The sequence below is a fragment of the Gymnoscopelus braueri genome (assembly GCF_963280865.1).
Source record: "Gymnoscopelus braueri genome assembly, chromosome: 15".
Lineage (NCBI taxonomy): Eukaryota > Metazoa > Chordata > Actinopteri > Myctophiformes > Myctophidae > Gymnoscopelus > Gymnoscopelus braueri.
The window spans coordinates 21,898,284-21,915,260 of NC_137620.1; the positions used below are offsets into that span (position 1 = coordinate 21,898,284).

Here is a 16,977-nt window from a genome sequence, read left to right on the forward strand (position 1 = left end):
ATTTAATTATATGATATACTATATTTAATAAATACCCTTTGTTTTGCCGTTTTCAACAACAACAAAAATCACAGAATCAAACGTTTTATGGTCATGATTCATGTCATGTAATGATGGCTTGATTCAAGGCTTAAATTAATAGATATACATATTTTTGGAAATGTCAATGGGAAAAATGCATTGAGTTGTTCCTTCCGGCACCACGAAAAACCAGGAAGTGGGCGGGAACTGCGATGCTCTATAGGAGGGAAGTTGGGTCTTTATTTTGAGTACCTTTAGAATCCTTAAGGTCTTTGGTTGGGTCTTTATTTTCCCTGGTGTCAGGCGGGGTAGGAGGAGCTGTCAGCGACTCCACTGGCACACGGTTGACATGCGTGTAGAAGTGATGGCCGTCCTTCCTCACGGCAACCTTCATCAGACGTGAACCTGGAGGGTAAACATGGCTAAGACATTCACCATGGAAAACACCTCCTGTACCACGGCAGCCTCATCTAGGGCTGAAACTATCCATCATCTCCTTCTTATTTTTTTTTCTTTACATTTTTATCCCACTGTGGTATCTCTTCCACTGCCGACAACCCATATGTGGTATCTGAAAACCACAGACTTAAAGGTTCTATTGCACTTTTGTAGTTGCCAACAACGCCATATTGTAGTTAGTTTGTTGTTCCAGAGATGAGAATGAATGGTTGTAGAATGAATTGAGTCATCACTAGTCAGTGAGGTTTCTTTGCTTCCGATTTATTGCATAGTACAGAGTTCCACAGCCAGCTCCACAGCCTAACGGCCTGGAGTGGCACACACCCTAAGTCACATTTCAGTATGGTTTTTATAGCACATTCAGAGAAAGAGGAGGTACAGGTATGGGTGTGTCAGACTTCAAAGGTGAGCCCCCACCCGGCCCAAACATTTGCAACTGTTGGGGCAGGAAGGGGGGATGGGAGACACATGCTCTCTCTCCCAGGTAAGACAAAGAAAATGCTAGTGTACCCCACACCCAGCTCAGACAAACCGGCACCTCTCCCCTCTCCTGTCTGACTGTAGGCTACTTGTAGAGTATGGCTCAAATGTGTATATCATGTTATGAAATATACATCACCACGATTTTGTAACCCTATTTTTTACACCCAGTGCCAATTGTCTATGTAATCCTGGGCACTACCTTCCCTCTGCCAACCTAGGGAGGCCAGGGCCGAGCTCATGCCTCCTTCAATGCATGAGAGCCAACTGACCTTCTTGTCACCTGACAGGGGAGAGTTTCCCTGGTTGGACGTAGCGCGTGGAAGGAACACGTTATTCCAACCATTTCCCTTCCCCTCCATCAGGCGCCCCGGCTGGCCAGGGGGAGGCAGTATAGTGACCAGGATAGCTTGAGTCTACAGAGGTGCAAGTGACTGGAGACAGTCTCCAGCCATGTCTCCAGTCGGTCTCCAGGCGTCGGGGGGGGCCCCCTTGTCTCCAGTCGCCCCCCTCATAGACCTCCATTCACTCTCCAGTCTCCAGAGGCCCCCACCTTCCTGAAAATCTCTCTCGTTTGCCTGTCCCCGCCCCCTTCACTGCTCTCTGAGTTTCTCAACGGCAGCCATCTTTGTTTTCATTTAGATGGACAGGAACACTCTATGCTTTTTAATTCATTATAGACCCCCACAACCAAACAATGATGGTCCCTTGGTGCTGGTTGGGACCCAATAACATTTCGATTTTATGTTTTATATGTTTTTGATGGCCTGGATTTGGACTTCTCTCTCCCAGCCTGCAGCAGCACAGTTGCCAGACTCTGTGAGAGAATCGAGCAACCTGGTCTATGAAAACAAAGCCCAAAAGAAGTGACTATATGGGCCACAGGAGCCCCCACGGATGGTCTCTTTGTGCTGGTTGGAACCCAATGACGTTTATATTTGATGTTTTATATGCTTTTGATGACATCCAGGCGTGGATTTTTACATCTATGTCACAGACTCCTGTCACAGCCAGCGTTGCCAGGTTCTGTGAGAGAAACGAGTGACTGGGTGTGAGCCCTTTTAAACCTACTGTATACATAGTCAATTTGAAAATAGCAGATCTACAAGCTCACAACGTGTCACATTGTGACGGATTGTGAGCTTGTAGATCTGCTATTTTCAAATAAATCTTGGGGGACATAATAAAGCAGACCTGGCTGCAAACATTGGTGAGAGCATATGTCAGACAGCAGCAGCATCAGAAGACAGGTAAGGTGCCTTGTAAACAGATGTTTAATGGCTCTAATTGTGCTAATGGAACATAATCATTGATCATTATACCCCTTAGTCCCTAAGGAAGACCCGATTTTATATTGAATATGATTTTAAATGTGGGCTGAGAGCTGCTTAAAGCTAACAAACAGTCCATGCTAGACACATATCATTATTCATAGAACATCACTGATCAACATTGAAGCCTCGATTTTATATTTCATATTATTTAAAATATTTTTAGCTTTGTTTATTATATAGGAGTTTGAGGGAAAGAGCTCTAGCTCCGTTTTTGTACTGTTATTTAACATGACAGTTTAATGTTTTGTGGTCATGGGTCAAGGTGTGTTGGTCAAGACATGTTTACCTCCATCTGGGGTGTGTGGGTTTTGTAAACTGCTCAGTGTAACATGCATGATATTATACAACCCACATGCTAAATGAGGAGAAATCAAATTAGTGATTGACTGTTTCAGACAATGTAATGTATTGTAGATGTTGATTCTAATCACTGTATCTGATCTGTTTATTTATGTCAATTTTTTTCTGGGGACCCCAGTACAGTTCATCAGTAGGCCTACAGTTATTTTAATAATATGATAGGGCAGTGATTCTCAAAGAGAGGGTGTACAAATGGAACCAAATGGACCCATGAGAGTCCATATGGTTCCATTTATACACTCTTAAAGTAATACTAGGTAACGTTTTCAACAAAACTAAAGTTAAATTGTATATCTTTTGCGAGTGGCAAAAGTTTCACAACACCCACTCCGTGAATTTCACCCCCGGAAGCCTTTTATTTATATATTTTCTATTGAACGTGTACGGGGGGGACTTTCCCGGGAAAATGACGTTCCTGGCCAACGTCATGACGTCGTGGCCGACGTCCTCAGGAACTACCGCAACGGTTTCCTGTTTGGCCAGGAACTACCGCGCTATTAACAAAAAGGAACCTCACGCTGATTTTAAGATAATGTAGGATTGGAAGATCGAAAAAGAACAGAAAAAGAAAGCACAGCTCATGGTAACTAATGCTCCACTGGCTAAGAGAAACGATCCGTAGATAGTATAAAACAATTAAAAGATCGCTTTTTGAAACGCTTCCGGCTTCCGGTGAAAACGAATGGAATTCTGGGTAATCGAGGACTAGGGAAATTGTTAGCCATGGTTCACATGACGCTTGTATACAAGCGTCATGGTGCCGAGTCCCCCTGGTCTAAAGTTGTGTTCGATTTTTTCACATTGCCATCTCTCACATAAACATAAACGTTCAGATTTCAAATACAAAGTGCTTACCACCGAGCCACGGATGTTACAAGGCGATGCGGACCGCGATGAGTACTCGTATCTCCCGTATTGTTCAATAAAAAGCATTTTAATCCCATCGCCGGCCATTTTCTCCAAATTGTCTCCGATACTTTCGACCATGCGACACTAATGGTTGGAAGGTGTGTTGCACTCTGATACATTACAAAACAAAACAAAAAAAACAAACAAAATGGCCGGCGATGGGATTAAAATGCTTTTTATTGAACAATACGGGAGATACGGGTACTCATCGCGGTCCGCATCGCCTTGTAACATCCGTGGCTCGGTGGTAAGCACTTTATATTTGAAATCTGAACGTTTATGTTTATGTGAGAGATGGCAATGTGAAAAAATCGAACACAACTTTAGACCTGGGGGACTCGGCACCATGACTGTCATGGTATGACAGTCATGTTTCAGGGCTAGGGAAATTGTATGCAGTGACGGTAGTGACCAGCAGAGGTTGCTAAAAATCGTTATTTGTGATTCTGCATTGTACAACTTTAAGAGTTAGGATTGTATAGTATAGATTGCGGTCCCAGAGGTAGAAAATGTTCAAATAGGGGTCTCTGTGATAGCGCATACTATGCGTTCATATTATTTGAGATATTTAATTATGTGTAGGCCTTTATGTATAGTCTACATGATTGTGGATGTTGTGTGTTCATTATGCTCCCAACTAGTGTAATAGAGTTGAGGCTTTGGACAGAGAGAGACTCAAAGCTGTTTATGTGAATAAAATGTTCATCCAATATGTGTGTGCTATTACAGTAGTTCTCAAACGTTTTCATGTGAAGGACCCCCAAATTAATATGCATTTGACTATAGGGTTTATTGATGATTTTGATGTTATATTAACACATTTTCCTGGAGACCCCCTGGAACCCCCTTAACTCATTCACTGCCAGAACTTTTTTTTTTTTGCGTTTGCCCACTGCCAGAGATTTTTCATTGAAAAAAAAAAGTACTCAGGAGCCGAGATACAAAATGTTTAAGTTTTAAGTTAACAAGGAAGTGGATGGGAGTCTAGATCTTCAAAAAATCATATCTCCTTGGTCTTTGGGTTAAAAAATAAATAAATAAAAAATATGTATATATATATTTTTTTTTAATTAAAAGTCGTTTTAGTCGTTCTTGGCAGACAGGGCTTAAAGGACAACTTTGTTTTTTTACAACCACGGTTTATATTTTAGCTTGTAATTAACACATTAACTGCCAGAGGTATTTTCATATTTTTTTAGCCAGTGCCAGAGTTTTTCATTGGAAAAAAAAAGTACTCAGGAGCCGAAATACAGCATTTTTAAGTTTTAAGTTAACAAGGAAGTGGATAGGAGTCTAGATCTTCAACTAATCATATCTCCTTGGTTTTGTTTTTTTTTTTTTTTTTTTTTTTCACTTCACGTAGATCTACGCGATTGGCACATGGCGGCTTTAAAGCGGTTCGCGTAGATCTACGTGATTGGCAGTGAAATGGTTAAAGTAAAAAAAAGATGAGTGTTTTTTTCTTTTCATTTACTGCTTTCAATAGTTTTAGCAATTTTCGCGATATTTTTTACAGTGGGCGGGGGCATTCTGTCCGGTGGCTAAATATGCCTTTTTTACACAATAAAAAAGGTCCTGTGGTCTTGGATGGCCAGATGTGAGTTATTGGGGGCTAGAAGAGCTACTGTAAATAATAATAAAGAAAACACCGGGTTATTGTGTAAAAAAATACATATTTAGCCACCGGATAGAATGCCCCCGCCCACTGTAAAAAAGATCGCGAAAATTGCTAAAACTACAGAAAGCAGTAAAAAAAAGTTTAACACTCATCTTTTATTTACTTTAATTACAAGCTAAAACATAAACCTTGGTTGTAAAAAAAACAAAGTTGTCCTTTAAAGGACAGAAGTCGTTTTAGTCGTTCTAGGCAGGGAATGAGTTAAGAACCCCTGGGGGTCCCCTGACCACAGGTCTTTATAATATTTTCTGTATCACATGCAAGTAGGGACATGGTGGTGTCACAAAGCAAACAAGCACTGGTAGTTAGTACTTCTAGCTTATGTTGGTTTCAGGGTGCAAGTCCCTGCAGTGCTGTACCCTGCCGACTGTCTCACCTTTGTCCTGTATGTTTACATGAAATGTTATCACTCAATTAGTTGTCCAGTTAACACATTTGGTTCCATTTGTACACTCTCAGAGTTAGGATTTTATAGTATAGATTGTGGTCCCAGAGATAAAAATCAAATGGGGGTCCGTGGTCTAATGCATATCAAACTGGGGGTCCTTGAAATTAAAAGGTTTGAGAACCACTGTGACAGGGGATACTGTGTGTTCATATTTGAGACAGTTATTTATGCAAATATTCCACATTCACTTTTCACTTCATTAATGTTTTTAAATAGCCGATCTACAAGCTTGTAGATTGGCTATTTTCAAATAGCTGATGTATATAGGGTATATAGTAGCTTGCTGATTTTGATGCTATAGATATTAACACATTTTTCTGGGGACCCCAGTACAGTTCATCAGTACAGTTATTTAACATGACAGTGTGATGATAAAGCTGCAGTCGAAATCCAGCTCTTAGAGAACATGTGATATCCCCTGGTGTGTGTTCATATTATTTTAGATATTAAATGATGTGCATGCCTATTGGCTTTGGACTGACAGAGACAGGCAGAAAGCTGTTCAATACATGTTCATCCTGTGTGCTGTTGCAGTGGTTCTCAAACCTTTTCATGTCAAGGACTCAAAATGAATATATTTTTGGCCATTTTAAGATTTTTTGAAAATAGCCAATCTACAAGCTTGTAGATCGGCTATTTTCAACCAGGTGATGAAAGGTTTAAAGTGGCTAAAATGTGTAACATGGATTATAGGCCAAATGCTACAGCAGAGGAAATGGTGAGAAATCAAATGAGTGATTGACTGTTTTAGACAATATGCATTGCAGATATGTTGATTCTAACCAAATTACTGTATCTGAGATATTTATTTATGTCTAGGCTCCTATGCTCTTGTTTAGTGTACATGATAGGGCAGTGGTTCTCAAACAGAGGGTGTACAAATGGAACCAAATGGACCCTCAAAGGTCCATTTGGTTCCATTTATACACTCTTAGAGTAAATGTATACAATTTAAAATTATTTTAAAGTATAGATTGCTGTCCCAGAGGTAGAAAATGCTCAAATAGGGGTCCTTGAAATGAAAAGGTTTGAGAACCACTGTGATAGGGGATAGTATGCGTTCATTATTGTCTCCGCCAGGCCGAAAGGCATGGCGAGAGAGTATGTTTTGCACCCTGTCTGACCAGCTAATCTCCAGGACTGTTGGCATGATCGCAGCGAAACTATGCACACACACTCCCTGGATGCCAATTCAGAACCTCTGCCCCAAATCTTTCACATGGGCCTGTTATAGCGCCACCAGGAGACCGCTTTTTGCAAAACCCATTTTTGACAGTACTCCTACAGATTCTGTCCAAACGTCACGTAAATCGGTACACAGTGGCCCTCATTTATCAACGGAGCGTATAAACCGGCTTATATTTTTCCATATATTCGGCCGTACACCAACGTCGAAGTCACATTTATCAACGAATCCTACACAGCCAATCCTAGCGTACATTGGGTCAGAGCCTTGATAAATGTCACGGCTGAAACCGAGCGCCATTTAAATAACACGCCCTTAAATATTCTCGAAACGCCCTGATTTTACGACATGGAGAACCAGAATACGACCAAATAAAGCATGGGAAGCCAAAAGAGTTTCGCCGCCTCGCCTCGCTGCCTGTCAAGTCACACACGCACATGCACAAGCCTCTCTCTGTCTCACACACACATACACACACACGCCCAACTGTGTCTTTCATGCAATCCGTAACGGTACTATCTTTGTCACGTAGGCTTGTAGCCTACATGAATTACATAATGATACCAATCACATCGCCATGAATGGGGTTTGTATATTCATTTATTTAACCCATACCGAGCAGTGCACAAGCAGTCATGTAGGATATTCCCCGTGAGACTCGGACGGGCGGCAGTGATCCCGTGCTGCCACGTTAATAAGAGATTCGATCGTCGGGTTGATATCCATAACCCAACCAGGTTGTGTAGCCTACATAACTCTCTATGACATAACTCCATAACATAGGACAAGCTACAGTAAGTTTGTAGACCTCACTGTCCATGAAAAGATGGTCGGGGCTCCCGAAAATGTTCTCGCAGCAGAAGCGCTCGTATATTTTGAAAATAGCAGATCTACAAGCTCACAACGCATCGGGATGGGACCTGTTGTGAGCTTGTAGATCTGCTATTTTCAAATAGCCAATGCAGCCAGATCTGCAAGCTTAACCGAATGACTGTTAAAGCATTTTGTTTAAATTACTTTATAAAATGTTATATTTTCACAGGGATTATTTGTAAGTGTAGATATACATTTAGGAGTGGATTATGTGTCCAGATGCCTGTCAGACAGTCAGACAATGCTTCTCCGCAGGTCTAGAATGGAATAAACGGGCGCAGCCAACGGCAACAACTGCTATCGACCAGACGTGAGATCTCAGCGTACGGTAGGATGAAGCCATCGTCAGGTTATATTGATACATGCCGAAAGTTGCGGTGATCTCGCCGTACGCCCCTTATTTGGTCTGCGCCACGTTGATAAATGAGGGCCAGTATCTCTATAGTCATTAAACAAAACGGGTCTTTCAGATTGAACTTTTTCACTATCATCAGTGTTTCCTTAATTCATGTTTTTTTGTTTACACATGATTTTTTTCTATTGATATATTGCATTCATGTTCATGGGTATTTTCAGACATTTAACCACCTGTGAGGGGTTGTGAGCTTGTAGATCGGCTATTTTCAAATAGATGATGTATATAGGGTTTATAGTGGCTAGCTGATTTTTATACTATATCAAATCTGAGAATCACTGTGCTATTGTATAGTGTGATTACAGGTCAATCAGTAAACACTAAAGGAAAGCTGTGTTGGTAAAGCCAGGTTAATCATATCTTTTCATACATTTTCATGCAAGTAAGGGCATGGTGTGAACATGGCAAAAAAGCACTGGTAGTAGGTACTCCTGGTTTCTGCTGGGAACAGGGTTCGAGTCCCTGCAGCGCTGTGCTTACTGTTTCACCTTTGTCCTGTTGTATGTTTACATACAAAGTTAGCACTCAATTCATAGATTCATAATACCTGAATGCACTTTTAATTATAGTACATCAAGCAGATAGCCCTGTGATAACATCTTTATAGCACATGGTTGCATTACAGTGCAACCACAATGTGATTAAGTTCTTATTCACTATGCAAAGTTTTTGTACTCCTATGTTATGGTGTATTACACAGTGGATTAATATTTCTATCGATCTGGGATGTTAAGGTTGTGCAAAACTGTGGTCAATGAATTGCCTCTTCAGCTAGATTAAACGGCAGTCACTTATAACTGTTGAGACTCCTAGAACATTAAGACGTGTTGACATGGATAGCTTTGTGTCAAATAACATCTCTGTGTTAATGAATGGGGTATGAGCATTATGTCATACAGTGTAGATTGTAGATCGGACCATGTCGTACAGTACATGGTCTACAGACCATGTACTGTAGACCATGTCGGTCTACAGTACAACAAACTATTAAGATGTTTGTAATTACAACATGTACTGCTTGGTGTAATGTTTAAAGCAAAGTAGGCCTTGCACAAGCCCGGGATCGAACCCAGGACCTTTTGACCATGTCATGTGTAAATGACATGCAAATGGTCCAAACAGGGACACACCCTAATGCTAATCTGATCCCTCCCACATTGACTGGAGAAACCTCAGCCAATCGCTGGCCTCACAGAATGCACTACGGTACGGCTCATCCCCCTACCCTAGGAGACACGGGGAGAACATGCAAACTCCACACAGAAAGGCCCTTTCGCCAACCCCACCTAGGGTATGGGCACTGATGACGCGGAGGAGAGAACACACCCCCAGCGCCCACAGCGTCCCCTGCGTGAATCGAACCCAGGACCTTCTAGCTGTGAGGCGACAGCACTACCGACTGTGCCACCGTGCCTCCTGTCATCTCCTTCTTAAATTATTCTATCGATTTTGTTTTCGAATTGAATAACCGAGAATCGTGTTTTAATAATTAAAAACGTTTTATATCAGCAAATCAACGTGAAATAAATAAACAAAATTGTCTGAATAATTTGTCTGATTAACCACTTATGCCCTATTTTATACTATATTCATCCAACAGTGTCACGGCAAGCTCACAGTATCACATCGTAATGTCTTGTAGATTTGCTATTTTCAGTATTTTGGGGTACACTAGCATTTTCTTTGTCTTACCTGGGAGAGAGAGCATGTGTCTCCCATCCCCCCTTCCTGCCCCAACAGTTGCAAATGTTTGGGCCGGGTGGGGGCTCACCTTTGAACATTTTTATTTATTTCATTACTTTAAATCGATTAGTTGAACTCAATGAACTGTTGCACCCTTACATGCGTCTACTGCAACTTGTGTTTGAGAGAGAGAAAGTGTATGTAACCTACTGTATGGAAAACATTGATTGGAGATTAGATTTCTGTATGTTTGTCAATCTTTGTGCATCTTCTCGTGCTAGTTTCTGTGTGGGGTAATCTTTCCAGGCTTTTGTATGCATGAATTAAGAGCAGGGTGCGAAAGAGAGGGGTTCTCAGAGTGGGACTAATCTGCTATGGTGTGCACCGGTGATTCGGGCATGCATACAAAAGTCCCATGGTGTTACCATCTGTAGTACAGACTAAAGGCGGTTACACACCGGCGCATATGCGAATATACGCAAAATTCGGACTCGTTCCGAATAATTAAAAGACACTTTTTTCGCTCCGGGAAACTGATGTGGAAGCTTGCATAGACTTTATAAGGTTTTAAAAAAAAACGTATTATTCGCATGAAAAAAATCGGTGTGTAAGGACCTTAACCCTTCAGATGAGAGGTCTCCTCTGATGACTGTTTCATGTCATTTAATGTGACAAATCTAATCGTTACACACACACACACACACACACACACACACACACACACACACACACACACACACACACACACACACACAAACATGAGCGTCGCGTGTGTGTGTGTGTGTGTGTGTGTGTGTGTGTGTGTGTGTGCGTGTGTGTGTGTGTGTGTGTGAGAGTGAGTGAGAGAATTAGAGAGAGAGAGAGAGAGAGAGAGAGAGAAAGAATTGCTAGGAAGTGTAGTCTGTACCGTGGACGTAGCTGATGGTCTCCACGATTATCTGTCCTCCATCTGAGGGGAAAAGGTATTGCAGCCGCCCTGACACCTGGATCAGCTTACCATCCATTCTGTAACCTAGGAAACCCTATGCAACAGACACACACACCCACGCACACACACACACACACACACACACGCCACGGCTATGTTTGATTGACAACTATGTTGTTTTGGATACATACGGATACACACAAAAAGGTTGTTATGGTCACTTTGTGACCTTATTCCCTTCATAGCACTGGCATGAAATGTAAAAGCTTTACTAGGATCAAATGTGTTATGGATTACAGAGCCAACATGGCCACCACCATACAGGGGTTGTCACGTTCTTTATCAGCCTCTCACATGGAAGGGCTCCTCTGGTGGGTGTAGTTCCTGTCTGTCCTCTATAGAGGGCACTGTGGCGGTGATGACTGATTCTGCAGGGCTCTTGGAGTTGCTGCGTGGCGTCTCTACCCTGCTCTTCCTGCCACTGGACGAGGGTTTCTTATTGTCCTTCTTGTCATCCTTCTTGTCATCCTTCTTGTCATCCTTCTTGTCATCCTTCTTGTCGTCTTTCTTGTCATCTTTCTTGTCATCTTTCTTGTCATCTTTCTTGTCCTTGGCGGAGCCATCCTTCACCTTTGGTGTTTTGTGTCCACCTGTGTTGTCTTTCTTGGACTTCTTGGCCAGCTCCTCTTCTTTCAGCTGCTCCTGCTCCATCTTCCACGCCTTCAAACAACACACACACACACACACACACACACACACACACACACACACACACACACACACACACACACACACACACACACACACACACACACACACACACACACACACACACACACACACACACACAGTATAGATTGTCACAATTGACCTTCACATGGCAGCTATTTTGCTCTGACGTCATACTTCTCAGTATGGTCTACTATTTAACTTTGTCTGGTACAGTGTGTGTGTGTGTGCGTGCGTGCGTGCGTGCGTGCGTGCGTGCGTGCGTGCGTGCGTGCGTGCGTGCGTGCGTGCGTGCGTGCGTGCGTGCGTGCGTGCGTGCGTGCGTGCGTGCGTGTACTGACTTTGAGGGAACCTTTTCTAATGAAAGATTCAAGAGCAGCTTCACGTGTTCCAGCATCATCAGCTGTGGACACACACAGATAAACAGATACACAAAGGCACACACACAGATGTATAGACACAAAAACACACACAAAGACACACATGGGAAGACACACAGACAACAAATTGATAAAGCATTAGTTGTCGGTCTCCTCTGCTAGTGGCTTTGTGTACCTTTTACTGACTCAGATTCACTCATCATTGTAGATTTAGATTATTATTAACATACATGAACCAAATAAGCCCTATTTTATACTTGGTCTATTCGCAAATACAGTAGCAGATCTACGAGCTTACAACGCCATTTGCTATTTTCTAAAGATGTGGACAGAATACAGAATGTTTTACTTGTAGAAAATGTGGTACTTTTTCCACCCCTGAAAGACATGGTCTCCTCCAGTGGGTTTGTGTACCTTTTACTGGCTCAGCGGGGCTGAGCTGTCTGGGTTGCTCAGCCTCTCTCTTTGCTTCCTCCTGCCTCGTCCAATCAGAGATGGCATCTGCAACGTGTTCCAGGTACTTCCTGTCAGTGAATGAAGAGACAGCTTTTCTATATATTCAAAAATAGCAGATCTAAACAAGCTCATATATATTTTTTTTTAAAGTGAACATTTGTCAAATATTTAGTTCCTGGGACCCCCAGAAGCAAAGATTTGAGTTACAAATGTCCGCTTAAAAAAAACTAAAAATTCGAATATTTGCACAGACGTTCATGATTATTCAAAAATAGCAGATTGAGCCAAAGAAATCGAAAGTGACAGAGATGCGTTCCCCGGATTGAATGGGTTAATTTGATTAATGAATGCACATATATTTATATTTCAGATGAATTAAAAATTTCCCTCAGACACGTGTAACTACAACTCAGTGCAACGTTGCAGTTGCCAAAAACAGTCCAGTTTACAAAAGTAAATAAAAAGTACACAAAACAAAACAGAGCTTGTATGGTTGAACCGAATTCCATTCCCTTCAGAGGCCCTGAAGTAAAGGTGCTCACCTGAACCCGACATCAGTGTGAAGGGCCATATCCCAGAATTCCTTGCACTGGCGTTCTTGGCTCATTGGATTGTGGCAGATTATGTAAAGGATGTTGTTATGTTTCCCACGGAAGGTGTCCATGCAACGATAGGCCTCTGAGGCAGACTGGAGAAGCTACAGCAACAAAAAAACGACATCAACGCTGGCATGATGTGAGCCACTGATTCTCTTTTCTTTTTAAGATCATTCGTGTTAAATACTCAGAATGATTTTTTTATAGAAATGATTGTGATATGCCTTTTTAAATATTAAGGAGGAGGGATGGGGTGGTCCTTGATTTAAAATATAGTGCAGTGATCCTCAAAATGCTTAATTTCAAGGATCCCCAGTTTGGTATGGACCAGGCCAAGGACCCCCATAAGTCAGAGAGTCTACAAATGGAACCAAAACGGACCCGTTCCAGTTGCACTCTCTTTGAGTTACATAACGGCAAGGGTCCATTTGGTTCCTAACTATCGATAATTTAGATGGGGACCCCTGGAACCCCCTGAATGACCCATGCAGTTCCCCGGACAACACTTTGAGGAACACCGTGCTAGTGTTCCAGAACTTCAAACCGGTTGAGAACCACTGATGTAAACGCCTCATTGCTTGAATATCAGGGTTTTGTGTTGGTTTTCTTTTTACCTGTGGGAAGACAGTGGCATCGTGATGTTCAGCATAGTGCCAGTCAGACAGATATCTCAGTCTGTTCTTCTGGATGTCAGACAGGTCCAGCACACTCTTAGCAACCTACAATAACATTATTAAAGACAGCATTGAAAATCATTTATATTATCTCTGTACAAGTAGAGTAGTGTATGAGAAGATATCAGTATTACCTCTGAGCTCCTGGGTTCTTCAGTGAGAACTGTCTGACCTGTGGTCAAGAGGATAAATTGAGAAGCAATAGTTGATATAGTACGTATGTATGACATAGATTTACCAAAAGACAAAGCAAATTTAAGAGTTGTATGTTTTTAACCGTGACTGATGTAAAGTTAAACCGTATCCACCCCGTTGGCCCTTCCAAACGAACAACAGAACTTCTAGGCGGGTACAACTATTTATCAAACTAATAAATGTAATAGATTATGAAGAATAATAGATAATCAATGATTTAATTAAATAATCGATAAATAATCAATACCTATTTTGGGCATGCCAATATAGGTGAAAATGTTATACAACGCGTTTGATCGTGACGTGGTGTATAAAATAGCGATTAAGTTTAAAATACCGCTTAAGTGGTGAATCGATTTGTTGATATAGAACTTATTTTAATATATAAAAAATGCACTTCTCGATTAATTAATCGTAACATGACTCAATAGAATAATTGCTAAGTAAATAATTGACAGCCTTAAATGTTTCCTTGCATAACAACCAGTGATATGTACCATTGACTTGCATGTTGCGTAGCCTTTGTTTGACGTAGGTCATTGGATCATCCCAGGGGATGACGGGAGGCGTCTGGCGGCCTGGTTCTGGGTTGGTCCCAGTGATTGCTGTAGCACCACCCTGCAGCAGACCGTACTGGTCCAGTTCAGTCAGCGGCATGCTCTCCAACACGCTCTGATGGAATGCACGCTCTACCTCTGGCCATGACATGGCATCTGACACAAATCATATGGTTGTGTAAAAAGTATACAAATGTTAACTTTCCTGAATTATAATATGTAAGATACAAGATAAGATAAACCTTTCATGGTCGCAACACCAGTAAGAGTGAAACACAGGAACAGGTAAGGGAGTCAAAAGCCAAAAATATAAAGTGCATTTATATAAGTAGTCCAGTTATATACTGACTAAGCCTAAGGCAAGGCAACATATGATTGACATAAATAAACTATATGCTTTCTCAGGCTTTTTTTGGGTGGGCCAGCGGCTCACTGGTCCAGCGGCCCACCGGGCATATGCCCGGTACGTTAACATCTCTTACTGAAAAGTCTATATTAAATACAGTTGGTTTCTGACCGTCAACACAGTGGTGCAGGAGCTGCAGTGTGCGTGTGGCCCTGCAGGGGTCACTGTCTGCCCGGGGAGATGAAGAGTGGATCAGCTCCCACACTGGAGACCGCCTCATCATGGATGACTCCACCTCTACAGGGTCGAACCCCTGACGCACCTAGGACACACACACACACACGCACACACGCACACACACACACACACACACACACACACACACACACACACACACACACACACACACACACACACACACACACACACACACACACACACACACACACACACACACACACACACACACACACACACACACACACACACACACACACACACACACACACACACACACACACACACACACACACACACACACACACACAGTTAAAAGGCTAGTCAGAATCAGTGACACTGTGAACTTTTGTCACAACCGAAAATTCTAATTTTAAGAATGTGTGTGTGTGTGTGTGTGTGTGTGTGTGTGTGTGTGTGTGTGTGTGTGTGTGTGTGTGTGTGTGTGTGTGTGTGTGTGTGTGTGTGTGTGTGTGTGCGTGTGTGCGTGCTCTCACAGTTGCACGCCTCAGGCGAAGTGCCCTCTCATCGTGTTGTTTGAAAACCATGGGGCGCTCTCTCTCAGTCTTCTTTGGGAGTCCTCCAAACTCCTCCTCCAGCCTCTAACACAGCATATACAGTATACCAAATGAGTGAGTGAGTGAGTGAGTGAGTGAGTGAGTGAGTGAGTGAGGTGAAGGTTAATTAATGTATTTATTAGGGAATACTGTAACCAAGTGAGGGCGTGACTCACTCTGACTGACTGACTGACTATGGTAAGGCAATTTTATTTATATTGCACATATACACAAAGGCAATTCAAAATGCTTTACAGTGTACATATTAGGGCTGTCAGTTCTCCTCTATAATCCCATTTGAATTTCAATGCTTTATTATTTTTAATATTCTAATATTTTCGAATATGTTATATAATTTATATTATTTTTTTATTTATTTTTTTATTTTTTAAACGTAACTTTTTAAAACGTAACTTTCTCTGTTACTATAAACAAGTGACGTTTATAGGGAGAAACATGATGAAAGCATTTTTTTTTTATTAAATATATTTTTCTATATTCGAATGGCAATTTTAGCATTCGAATATTATAATTTTTTTTCACATTCGAATCATTTTCGAATAGTGAAATTCGTTCTGACAGCCCTAGTACATATGGAATAAAACGGCATTTAACTACTGCTACAACAGGAAAGTGGACAATGGATTTGCAGCAGGGACGAACAAACTTACGAGCTTGGCATTCCCCTTCTGTCCATTTATCTAACCCTATGCATTCTGTTTCTTCCCCAGGTCAACCCTCATTCTCATGTCCAGACACCTGCTCAGCCTGCAAGCACAACAGCCAGAGCCCCCCCCCCCCCCCCCCCCCCCACACACACACACACCCATCCTTCCATTAAGAACCTAAAAAAAAATCCCTCAAAGTCTCCCTTTTATTCTCCACGGCAAGGTGCCACATTAGCAGTTCATACTGTACTTCACTACTGCTAGCTTGCGTGCTGGTTTGTGTGTGCGTGTGCGTGTGCGTGTGCGTGTGCGTGTGTGTCATACCCCCTTTTCCTGTTGACTCTTCATCATTGCCAGGAGTGTGTCTAACATATGGCTTTTTTCTTCTTCTGTGTGGATCAGAGGCAGGAAGCTGTGGAGAATGTGGCTGGACAGCTGGTAGTCCATCCCAGGACCAACGCTGGGACTGGACTCCTCAGTCACCTGGGGAGGAAGAGACTGATGTGTGGACACCACCTGGACACACACACACACACACACACACACACACACACACACACACACACACACACACACACACACACACACACACACACACACACACACACACACACACACACACACACACACACACACACACACACACACACACACACACACACAGCTGTGTTAATTTCGTAGACTAAAATTATGACGAAAAGTTTTCGTCGACTACCTTTTTTCACTGACCAAAATTAAATAAAAACTAAATAAAAACTAAGCTATGATGACTAAAACTAAGACTAAATATATTGCGCTCTGAAAATTG

General features: G+C 42.1%; 1 protein-coding gene across 1 annotated transcript in view; it reads right to left on the reverse strand.

Moving 5' to 3' along the window:
- The window catches only part of spag17 (sperm associated antigen 17), a gene marked incomplete at both ends in the record, with an annotated part of 55,890 nt that overhangs the window by 21,942 nt on the left and 16,971 nt on the right, over positions 1 to 16,977 (reverse strand). The window contains 12 exons of the mRNA XM_080450839.1: positions 274 to 426; positions 10,754 to 10,868; positions 11,129 to 11,494; positions 11,845 to 11,906; positions 12,298 to 12,407; positions 12,882 to 13,036; positions 13,550 to 13,654; positions 13,744 to 13,781; positions 14,302 to 14,517; positions 14,879 to 15,020; positions 15,442 to 15,546; positions 16,494 to 16,652. Coding sequence (XP_080306965.1) covers positions 274 to 426; positions 10,754 to 10,868; positions 11,129 to 11,494; positions 11,845 to 11,906; positions 12,298 to 12,407; positions 12,882 to 13,036; positions 13,550 to 13,654; positions 13,744 to 13,781; positions 14,302 to 14,517; positions 14,879 to 15,020; positions 15,442 to 15,546; positions 16,494 to 16,652 — 1,726 coding nt within the window. The remainder of the gene's footprint in view (positions 1 to 273; positions 427 to 10,753; positions 10,869 to 11,128; positions 11,495 to 11,844; positions 11,907 to 12,297; positions 12,408 to 12,881; positions 13,037 to 13,549; positions 13,655 to 13,743; positions 13,782 to 14,301; positions 14,518 to 14,878; positions 15,021 to 15,441; positions 15,547 to 16,493; positions 16,653 to 16,977) is intronic.